At 37.6% G+C, this 11582-nt stretch overlaps 2 protein-coding genes across 2 annotated transcripts; both read left to right on the top strand.

The window, feature by feature from the left end:
• Positions 1-2156: 2156 nt before the first annotated feature.
• On the top strand, positions 2157-6082 carry LOC117133895. The gene is made up of 2 exons (XM_033290960.1): positions 2157-5412; positions 5499-6082. The coding sequence occupies exons 1-2, from the start codon at positions 2698-2700 to the stop codon at positions 5766-5768; spliced, it is 2985 nt and encodes a 994-aa protein (XP_033146851.1). The 5' UTR covers positions 2157-2697; the 3' UTR covers positions 5769-6082.
• Positions 6083-7518: 1436 nt separating this feature from the next.
• LOC117134333 (myrosinase 4-like) lies at positions 7519-8873 on the top strand. The gene is made up of 6 exons (XM_033292607.1): positions 7519-7770; positions 7868-7986; positions 8148-8359; positions 8448-8479; positions 8575-8671; positions 8761-8873. Exons 1-6 carry the CDS (start codon positions 7519-7521, stop codon positions 8871-8873), a joined length of 825 nt encoding a protein of 274 aa, XP_033148498.1.
• The last annotated feature ends 2709 nt before the right edge of the window (positions 8874-11582 follow it).

Consider the following 11582-nt stretch of genomic DNA (forward strand, 5'->3'; position numbering starts at 1 on the left):
CACACATAGACACGCGAATAACTCACTCAGTTGCGCATTTGAGACATGAAAGATGGCTATAGTGGACCTGACTTCGTTCATTATCGTCTGTCAATATTTCAGTTGTCAGATTTCCATAATCAGAAAAATCTGATTAAAGCTTCGTGTTTCATATATAAGTTTCTAGGGAGTTTTGGATGATAGACAACACTTGATGGTGTCTTGAAACCACTTGTCTTCGTCCACAAGGAAAATCTTGCCATCTACCGTCTTTTTTGGAGCTTCACCTTTATTTACATATGGTTCCACAAACTACGGCCACCTAAAGCTCTCTTGACCATCTTAGACCACAAAAAGTAGTTTACCTCCTTAAGGGTGATTGGAACAACCATTTGCCTTGAGTTTTCCATGGTTAGATCCAGAAAATAGATAATGAAATAGGTTGAACGCGGAGGAGATGAAGAGAATAGGAGATTATTGCTCTGATACCATGTTAGAATATGAGATTAACTTAATGAAGAATGATGAAAACACTGAAGAACAATGAGGATGGTTGAGAGAATATGGAGAAGAGAGACTGGTAAACTTAATTCTCTTAATTTTTGCAATTGTGGATACAATAGTTAAAAAGCAGGTATGAATTTCGAGGCTAGGCAAAACGATTAGCCTTACAAAAGAAGCAAATATGAAAGTAAATTTCTGCTTTATTGGATACTATTCACTTGCTAGTTTCTTGACTTTAACAACATGAAACCATGAACGTTGGTCGGAGGGATGCAATACATACATTTTCATGAATAACTTTTTGTACATAACAAATTTTGTGTGTTATTTTGGTGTCTTTAATCTAGAATTGCAGAGAACTATACAAACAAAGCAAAATGATTCGACTTTGCCCATTAATTAGGCATTAAGTATAATACATCATTGGTTTTCCACTTTTGTTGTTCAAACAAGCCAGCGTGGTAATAATTAATAACGATATCAAATATTAGAGAACGTTGTAAACTTTTGACAAGTAATTGTTGGCCAGAGTATATAGAAACAAGAAGAAGAAAGCCTACACATGTATAATTTTCCTACGTTACATGGAAACGGAAGCGGAAACGCGGAAGCGGAATCGTATGGAAGCGTAGAAACGATTTTTTTCAAAAAACTAGGAAGCGGATCCGTATTGGAAGCGTATATATATATATATATACATATCATATAAACCCACATAAAACATTTATTTTTTCCTTTTTTATTTTTATTTACGATTCCAACTATCAAACTTAAACGCTTCCAAATAGGATTCATCGTTTCCATCACGCTTCCATATCTGTTTTTTTTGGAAACACGATTCCGGCACGCTTCCGAGCGATTCCGCACGCTTCCGACTCCGTTTCCGCTTCGGAACCAGGAACCAGTACGTGAGACACGCTTCCATGCAACGTAGGTCTTATATAAGGAGATACCAACATGTGGTATAACTTAATGTGTTGTGAGCTTTAGATTTGAGTGAGTGCTAAAGCAATAAGAATTGAGGTCTTATTATATCTGTGTGATCAATCTCGACGTGATACGAGTTCGTGTGATTAAGGTTTGATACAATAGCTTGTGATTCGTATGATCTTTACAAGGTGAGAAGCTATTATTGATGAATGTGTGTATACATGTAGTTTTTCCATTTCAGAAATGTAATTTAACTCTTGAACTCTCATATGATTAACAGGAGGATGTCAAATTACTGAAAAGAATGAAGGCTCAAGCCTACCGGCTCTCAATAGCATGGTCTAGGGTCTTACCAAGTAAGTGCATATGATAAGAACATAATTTTATTAATGTTAGTATTGATATTATTGCTATTATATTATTATTATATTTTTTTAACTAATGTGATGATTGTGTATATGCTTACCTTTAGAGGGAAGATTGATAGGAGGGATTGACGAAAACGGGATCAAATACTATAATAACCTCATCAATGAGTTAAAAGCAAATGGTAAAAATGTTATACAAATTTGTATTCTTCACAATACATATATGAGCAAATTCTAATTGTCTTATGAATAAATGTGTGAATTAATAAAGGCATAGAACCGTACGTAACAATCTTTCACTGGGATGTTCCCCAAACTCTAGAAGATGAGTATGGAGGTTTCTTGAGCCGGCGTATCACTACAAGAAAACACGCCGAATTCCGACGGAGATTCCGACGGACGACACAGCCGTCGGACAATTTGGACGGAATTCTGACCGATTTCCGACGAAAACAAAAAATCTGAAGTCGTCGGAATTCCGTCGGCTAATTCCGACGAATTTCCGAGAAAACAAGGGTCGTCGGAATATTCCGACGACTTTTCGACGATATTCCGATAAACAATATAACCGTTGTAGTCGTCGAAAAGTCGTCGGAATATTCCGTCAAATTTCCGACGATATGCCGATGAAAAGATATAACCGTTACGGTCGTCGGTATTCCGTCGGTATTTTCCGACGAATTTCCGACGAACCAAGTGACCGTTGCCGACAAATAAATATGACCGTTTTATAGCCGTTCGAGACTGGAAAATACTGACGGAATTCCGACGGAATGCTTTATATCTGTCGGTATTCCGTCGGAAAGTCGTCGGATGTCCGTAAGCAATTTCCTATAAATGCAACCCCTCCTCATTCATCTCATTCACACCTCATTCTCTCTTCTTTCTCTTTAGTCATAACAATTCCGTGAAAATCATGTCTTCAGGAGCTTATTATCGTTCGTGGATGGATAAACCTCATTTGGATCCCAACACTAATTTGCTTACGGAAGAATACGTTCAAGGAATTGGAGAATTCATGAGGCTTGTTCAACAGCAACCGGATGCAAAAAGTGGTATGTTAAGATGTCCCTGCTCTACTTGCAATAATAATAAGGTTATAAAAGAATTTGATGTTTGGACTCATTTGTATATGAAAGGGTTTTCACGTAATTATAAAGTTTGGTACCTTCATGGGGAAACTGGTTATGAATATGGTAGTACTAGCGAACCTCAGCCTGTTAGTGAACTTCAGCCTGATATTAGGTTAGAAGAACCTAGAACGGATATAGATTATGGTGTAGGTACTGAGCAGATGGTACATGATCATTATAGAGGGGAAGAACCAAATCCCGAATCTAGGAGATTTTTTGATATGTTAGATGCAGGAAAACAACCTTTGTATCAAAATTGTAGAGATGGTCATTCAGTCTTATCATCTGCAACTAGATTAATGGGTATTAAGACAGACTATAATTTGGCTGAAGAATGCATGGATGCGATTACTGATTTTGTCAAAGGTATTCTACCTGAGGATAACCTTGCACCGGGTTCATACTACGAGGTTCAGAAACTTGTAGCCGGTCTTCAACTACCGTACGAAGTGATAGATGTATGTATTGACAACTGCATGATCTACTGGAGAGCGGATGAGACACGAAATGTATGCAAATTTTGTGGGAAACCTCGTTATCAGGAGACGAGGGGAAGAGTTCCGATCCCGTTCAAAAGAATGTGGTATTTGCCTTTGACGGAAAGATTGAAGAGGTTGTATCAGTGTGAGCGCACAGCAAAAGCAATGAGATGGCATGCAGAGCATTCCACAAATGGTGAGATTAGACATCCTTCAGATGCGAAGGCTTGGAAACATTTCCAGTCAACATATCCAGAATTTGCGGAAGAGAGAAGAAATGTTTATCTTGGATTATCTACTGATGGTTTCAGCCCGTTTGGAAAGCATGGAAGACAGTATTCTCTATGGCCAGTTATCGTGACCCCGTACAACTTACCGCCGAGCTTGTGCATGCGACGAGAGTTTTTGTTTCTCTCAATTCTCGTCCCCGGTCCAGATCATCCTAAAAGATCACTAGATGTGTTTCTTCAACCACTGATATATGAGTTGCAACAACTATGGGCGCATGGTTTTGAGACATACGATGTTTCGTGCAAAGAAAACTTTCAGATGCGGGCAGTACTTATGTGGACAATAAGTGACTTTCCAGCATATGGTATGTTATCTGGATGGACAACACATGGGAGGCTATCATGTCCATATTGTCAAGATGACACCGATGCTTTCCAACTAAAGAACGGAAGGAAAACGTGTTGGTTTGACTGTCACAGACGATTTCTTCCACCTGATCATCCATACCGCAGGAGTAAGACTTCGTTTACGAAGAACAAGCAGGTGTTTGATGGTCCACCTGAGGAAGTTAGTGGGGAAAATTTGTTGAAGCAGTTTAGGGATTTTGATGCAGAAAGGACGCCAGATGTAGGTGGACATGAAAACATTCGAGTCAGTGCGGTTGGAGAGCTACATAACTGGCACAAAAAGAGTATTTTCTGGGATCTGCCATATTGGAAGACTCATCTATTGCGGCATAATTTAGATGTCATGCATATTGAGAAGAACTTCTTCGACAATCTGATGAACACAGTCCTTAACATCCAAGGTAAAACGAAGGATAATTTGAAGTCAAGGTTGGATTTAGTCGATATCTGTGATCGTTCTGAACTTCACGTTGATGAGAACGGTACGGCCCCTTTTCCCATTTATCGGCTGGATGGTGCTAGAAAAGAAGAGTTCTTTGATTGGATTACAGATAAAGTGAAATTTCCTGACGGATATGCATCAAATTTGGGGAACTGCGTTGATAGAAGCGAAGGAAAGTTTAGTGGCTTGAAGAGTCATGATTGTCATGTAATTATGCAGCGCCTCCTCCCGTTTGCTTTTTCAGCATTATTGCCACGTAATGTTCATGAAGCAATTGCAGGGATAAGTGTTTTCTTCCGCGACTTATGCAGCAGAGTAGTGACTGAAGAGGGTATTAATAATTTGAAGACAAACGCACCAGTCAGCATGTGCAACCTTGAGAAGATATTTCCTCCATCATTCTTTGATGTAATGGAACATCTTGCTATTCATCTCGCAAGAGAATTGGAACTTGGTGGTCCTGTGCAGTACAGATGGATGTATATTTTTGAGCGTTATATGCATCATCTGAAGAAGATGGTCAAAAATCAAAGCAGGGTGGAAGGATCTATAGTGGCACAGGTGATCAATGAAAATTATTTTGTGTTCGATGATTGGATACGCGAATTTGTGCAGGGACCAAACTATGTGGTCAAATCATATCCAAAATTTTGTACGCGAGGATATGCATTCACAAGGAAAGGTCATTCTAAGACAACATATGATGCTGGTGTTTCATCTTCTTCCGGTGACGATGTCTACTACGGCAACATAAAAGAAATATTGGAAATCCAATTTCCTGGAATGGTTGGATTGCGTTGTGTAGTATTCTATTGTGATTGGTATGACACCACCCCAGATAGAGGAGTGAAGATTGATGCGTTTGGTGTTACATCAGTTCATTCGCGGCGGAAACTTCAATACTATGATCCCTTCATTCTTGGTTCGCAAGCTGATCAGGTATGTCAATCTATTCATAATTTTTTTCCAATACAATTAATTAATGCTATATATTTTACTAATATTTGTATAATTGATATGTATAGGTATGTTACATCAGTTACCCTCGGGTGACGTACAGAGATGATCCATGGGTCACTGTAACGCAAATCAACCCAAGAGGACGAGTGGATGGAACTTCTGATGATGATGAACCATTGCAACCAGAGTCTACCAGCAACGCCCAGGCAGTTGAAGATTTGGCAAATGTTGAACTCGTTGAGGATTTGACTGAGTTTGGACTTGATGCTGTTGTACATTCGGAACCAGAAGCTGAGGTTGGGGAGTTTGATGAAGATTCAGAAGATTCGGATTAGTTTTTTTTTTTTTTTTTTTCCATTTGGTCCGTCGGAAATCCATCGCAAAATACCGACGAGATAGCGACGATAACGAGTTTCATGAAAGTCTGGAGATGTCCTCGGTAATTCGTCGCAATATACCGACGACATTACGACGAACTCTGTTAGTTCGTCGGGATGTCGTCGGTATATTGCGACGAATTACCGAGGACATGTGTTTTTAAAACATTTCCAACATAAAAATCTATAAATTTATATGCCAAAACTATGAAAATAATACATAATAAGTGTTTAGTATAGTATTAGATCGCAACCGTTCAAATATAACAATTCATAAAAATATTTATGTATGCATATCACATGTTTTCATAACATCTCATCTTAACACTCATATACTTATACAATCACATTCATCTAATCTTACACTACAAAAAATGTTGTTGTATAAATTCGTGTTATCAAAACATTTCTACTGTTAAATCTTTATGAAAATACTATATATATTATCAAAGATTTGGATTTTGCTTTTAGAAACTTGTAACCAACCCTTAAACACTAAGTCGTCAGTATTCCGTCGGAATGAGTCGTCAGTATTCCGTCGGAATATACTGACGAACTTAATTCCGTTGGAATTGTAATTTACCCGGGAAAACCAAACCGCGTGAAATTTTCGCGGACCGCCAATTGATATATATTTAATGATACCGACGGAATACTGACGAACCCGTGTCCGTCGGAATTGTTAAATATAATTACTCATCTTCTTCCTTCTTCGTTATTTCCGCCTCCGGCTCTCTCTCAATTCTCTCCGCGATTTCTCTCCCTTTCACGGCGATTCCGGCCGTTCTCGAGCCCCCATCACCGGCGGCCCCCATTCCGGCCCCCAATCATCTTCTCACCCTCATATCTCTTCCCCAAACCCCAAATCATGTAAGAATCATCCCAACCTTGTTTTATCCCAATTTTTTAGGGTTTTGGAAGTTAGATCTCGGATTTTAGGTTGTTTGATTGAAAATTTTAGGATTGAATGGATAGTTTAGGATATATAAGTTAGGATTGTTGTTTGGATTGTTGTTTAAGTTTTTTTTTGGAATTATTTTGTGTTTTTGTTAAAATTCAAAACGTTTTCCTGTTTTTAAAACGTTTTTTGATTTTTAAAAACGTTTTTCAAGTTTCCAATAATAAACTATGTATAATAAAACGTTTTTAAAAAATTTTAAAAATATTTAACAACATTTTTCTATAATTATAAAAATTTATAATTTTGTATACATATATATATATATATAAATCATGTATAATAAAAAATTTTAAAATTTTAATAATTTTTTACAAATTTCCAGTAATAAACTATGTATAATAAAACGTTTTTTAAAAATTTTAAAAATATTTAACAACATTTTTCTATAATTATAAAAATTTATAATTTTGTATACATATATATATATATAAATCATGTATAATTTCGTGAGAATGTCATTTCTCGGTATTCGTCAGAAAGTCGTCGGAAGTTCTGACGAAATTCCGACGAATTCTTTTTTTTTCCGACGAAATGATACCGACGAACGCCTTCGTCAGAAATGCGTCGGAATAGGCCTTTTCCGACGAACTTCCGACGATTTTGGCCATCAGAATCTCTCTGTTTTCTTGTAGTGTATAGTGTAAGTGCATTAAATAAATTATATATTACACCTGTTTTTCTTTGTGTTAGGTTATGTTATTTATGTACATCACATCAGATCTATATTTTATCGAATATGTATGATACATGGACAGGGAGGACTACAAAAACTATGCCGAGCTTCTATTCCAGAGGTTTGGAGACAGAGTCAAATTTTGGATCACTTTAAACCAACCTTACTCTCTTGCAAGCAAAGGTTATGGAGATGGATCGTATCCGCCTGGTCGGTGCACTGGCTGTGAATTTGGAGGAGATTCTGGAACCGAACCTTATATAGTTGGACATAACCAACTTCTAGCTCATGCAAAAGTTGTAGAATTATACAGAAAAAGATATCAGGTTCATATACTTACCAAATATGTCATAAATTTTTGCTTCCAAAATTATTTTTATGTGGTATATGTATCTTATAATCCAAAAATATCAATGCATGCAGAAATTACAAGGTGGTAAGATAGGAACGACCTTGATCGGGAGATGGTTCACCCCATTAAACGAAAATAGCATTCGCGACACGGCTGCTGCAAAGCGAGCATTTGATTTCTTCGTCGGATGGTATATTTATATATATACATCAATTATTTGACTCTCACATCTCATGAATATACACGAGCAAACATATATATTTATATAAAAAGATTTGGTTATAAATCCTTGAAATTTGAAAAATATACTTGCAGTATTTAATTCATAATTTTTGTTCTATATATATGAAGGTTTTTGGATCCACTGGTCTATGGAAGATATCCAAAGATAATGCGACAGATGGTGGGAAATAGATTGCCCAAATTCACACCCCAAGAATCAAAATTAGTCAAAGGATCACTTGATTTTCTAGGGTTGAACTATTACGTTACTCAATATGCGACCACCGCACCTCGTTCCACACAACCTAATGTCATAACCGATGCAAGAGTTACTCTTGGATGTATGTAAAAAATATTGTGTTTCTTATATGTATATGTGTGTGTGTGTGGGTTTGTTAAACTCATATAATTTTCTCTACTTTCCTACAGATTATCGCAACAAAGTACCTATCGGTGTTCAGGTTATCATCGACTTTGATTTAGAATCATTATTTTTTGTAAAGATCACAGCATTTTTTAAATTTCAATTCTTTTTTTTTGTTCCCTTCTTGTGCAGGCGCCTAGCTTCGTCTACTACCCTCCAGGGATCCGTCAGATTCTAAACTATATCAAAAACAATTACGGAAACCCACTTACCTACATCACTGAAAATGGTACTTACATATCTTCATACCAATACATATACGATTAACCAATGAAAACGTTATATATATCTTGTTAAAATCTTGTGTTAAATTTTCAGGAGTTGCTGATCTTGATACCGGAAACTTAACGCTGCCAGATGCTCTTGCTGATAATGGACGAATTCAAAATCATTGCAGCCATCTTTCATGTCTCAAATGTTCTATCGAGTGAGTTTTAATGATTCTTACTTAATTTATTTAACATACTTTTGAGCATTATAAGTGTTAACATTATTTCAAATATATTACAGTGATGGATGCAACGTAGCCAGGGTATTTTGCATGGTCTTTGATGGATAACTACGAGTTCGGAAATGGTTACACTCTCCGCTTTGGTATGAATTGGGTCAATTTCACTAATCCTGCTGATCGAAGAGAAAAAGCTTCTGGAAAATGGTTTTCTAAGTTCATTATCAAACAATAAGAAGAATCAATATATTTTAATAAATTATGTGCATCCAACCTACTGAATCTAATAATTACTCTACTCTATGTATTGTTTGTTTTATTTTTATTATAATTAATTAATAAAGCTTGGATGATGTGTATGTGTTGCTAATACAGTTGTAATAACCAGGCCTTGGTTTTCGGTCAATTCATAAATAACGTGAAAATTACTACGTTGCATGGAAGCGTGTCTCACGTACTGGTTCCTGGTTCCGAAGCGGAAACGGAGTCGGAAGCGTGCGGAATCGCTCGGAAGCGTGCCGGAATCGTGTTTCCAAAAAAAACAGATATGGAAGCGTGATGGAAACGATGAATCCTATTTGGAAGCGTTTAAGTTTGATAGTTGGAATCGTAAATAAAAATAAAAAAGGAAAAAATAAATGTTTTATGTGGGTTTATATGATATGTATATATATATATATACGCTTCCAATACGGATCCGCTTCCTAGTTTTTTGAAAAAAATCGTTTCTACGCTTCCATACGATTCCGCTTCCGCGTTTCCGCTTCCGTTTCCATGTAACGTAGTATAAGACTCTAATTATCCTAAACTCATTAGGACTAACACAAATATATTTCCTAATCCTTATAGATAGACATAACCTATTAGGATTAGGTAGCTTGTATCCTAAGCTACTTCAAGCTTATCTCAACATTCTCCCCTTTAAGCTTGAAATTCTTTTCTCTCAAATCTTCCATTCCTATGAAACTTCTCATTTCCAGAAACTTGATTCTCCCTAGTGCTTTAGTTAAGATATCAGCTTTTTGCGTCTCTCCCGAAACATGCTCTACTTCAATCTGTTCCTTTTCCACACATTCTCGTATGAAGTGATATCAAGAATGTATGTGTTTACTTCTTCCATGAAAGACTGGATTCTTGGTGAGAGCTATGGCCGATTGATTATCGATCCGTATAGTTACTTTCTCGCATGGACGTCCGGTGACTTCACTTAGCAACTCTTGCAACCATAAGGCTTGTCTTGCTGCTTCTGTTCCAGCCATAAACTCCGCCTCACATGACGACAATGCAACAACATCCTGTTTCTGTGAACACCAAGTAATCGGACTTTCTCCAAGATAGAATATGTGACCGGTTGTACTCTTACCATCATCAGGACAAGTGTTGTAGCTGCTGTCACTATATCCAATGAGCCTTGGCATCTTTGAGGCTACTCGCCGAAACGTTAAGCCCAAGCTTGCTGTTCCCTGTAGGTATCTTAAACACTGTTTCATCGCAGCACCATGTGATGCTCTTGGTGAGTGCATGTAACGACTTAACACTCCGACGCTATAAGCCAAATCCGGTCGTGTGTGTAGTAGATACCGCACACATCCAACGTTTCTTCTAAAACCTGTAGCATCAATCTCTTCCTCTGTTTCGGCTTTGAATAACTTTAATCCCGCCTCCATTGGTGTTTGTACTGAATTGCATTGGCTCATCCCAGCTTCTTCTACGATCTTGAGTGCATATTGAGCTTGACTTAAGGTGATACCTTCTTCATGTTGATGAACTTCAATTCCAAGATAGTATGTTAACACACCAAGGTCACTCATATCGAATTTTGATGCCATTCTCTTCTTAAATTCTTCAATAACTTCTCGGCTTGTTCCCGTCACAAAAAGGTCATCTACATAAACTGCAACTATAAGAAGATGTCCGTTTACTAGTTTCTTATATACCGATGGCTCTTTTGTGCATTTGTCAAATTTTAATTCGACAAGTATCTTGTTAAGCTTTGTATTCCAGGCTCTTGGCGCTTGTCGAAGTCCATACAACGCTTTGTTTAGTCTATAGACTTTATTTTCTTGACCCTTCTTCTCAAAACCTTCAGGTTGCGATACGTACACAACTTCTTTTAGTTCACCATGAAGAAACGCTGTTTTTACATCCAGATGATGTACTTCCCATCCATTGGCTGCTGCTAAGTTGATAAGAAGTCGTATTGTCTCTAACCGCGCTACTGGAGCGAAGACCTCGTCAAAGTCTACTCCATATTGTTGTACGTATCCTTTTGCTACAAGTCGAGCTTTAAACTTATTGATTGTACCATCTGCGTTTCGTTTGAGCTTGAAAACCCACTTCAAACCAATTGCTTTAGCTCCATATGGCAAGTCAACCAGCTCCCATGTATCGTTTTTGATAATGGATTCAATCTCATCTTCACAAGCTCTCGTCCACTTCTTTGATTTCTTTGCTTCTGCGAAGCTTACCGGCTCATCATTGAGGCACATCAACAGCCTCTCTCCTTCTTCGAACGCGAACAAGAGGTAATCCTCTAGATACTTTGGTTTGACCGTAACTCGCGTTGATCGTCTTAGAGCCGGCTGTGAAGCTTCCTCTTCATCAGACGAGACCTCCTCTGTTTCGTTACTCTGGTTTCCTGTATCGTCTTCTTCGCGTTCTGCTTCAGTGCCTCCAAGCTTGTTAAGCGTGT

Source organism: Brassica rapa, chromosome A05 (assembly GCF_000309985.2).
Source record: "Brassica rapa cultivar Chiifu-401-42 chromosome A05, CAAS_Brap_v3.01, whole genome shotgun sequence".
Classification (NCBI taxonomy): Eukaryota; Viridiplantae; Streptophyta; class Magnoliopsida; order Brassicales; family Brassicaceae; genus Brassica; species Brassica rapa.

Bases quoted from the DNA above. Each gene is read 5' to 3' on its own strand.
- LOC117133895 (XM_033290960.1), top strand. From the start codon at position 2,698: ATGTCTTCAGGAGCTTATTATCGTTCGTGGATGGATAAACCTCATTTG. The intron at 5,413-5,498 runs GTATGTCAATCT...TGATATGTATAG, and splicing joins TTGGTTCGCAAGCTGATCAG to GTATGTTACATCAGTTACCC.
- LOC117134333 (XM_033292607.1), top strand. From the start codon at position 7,519: ATGGACAGGGAGGACTACAAAAACTATGCCGAGCTTCTATTCCAGAGG. The intron at 7,771-7,867 runs GTTCATATACTT...CAATGCATGCAG, and splicing joins TATACAGAAAAAGATATCAG to AAATTACAAGGTGGTAAGAT. The intron at 7,987-8,147 runs GTATATTTATAT...ATATATATGAAG, and splicing joins TTTGATTTCTTCGTCGGATG to GTTTTTGGATCCACTGGTCT.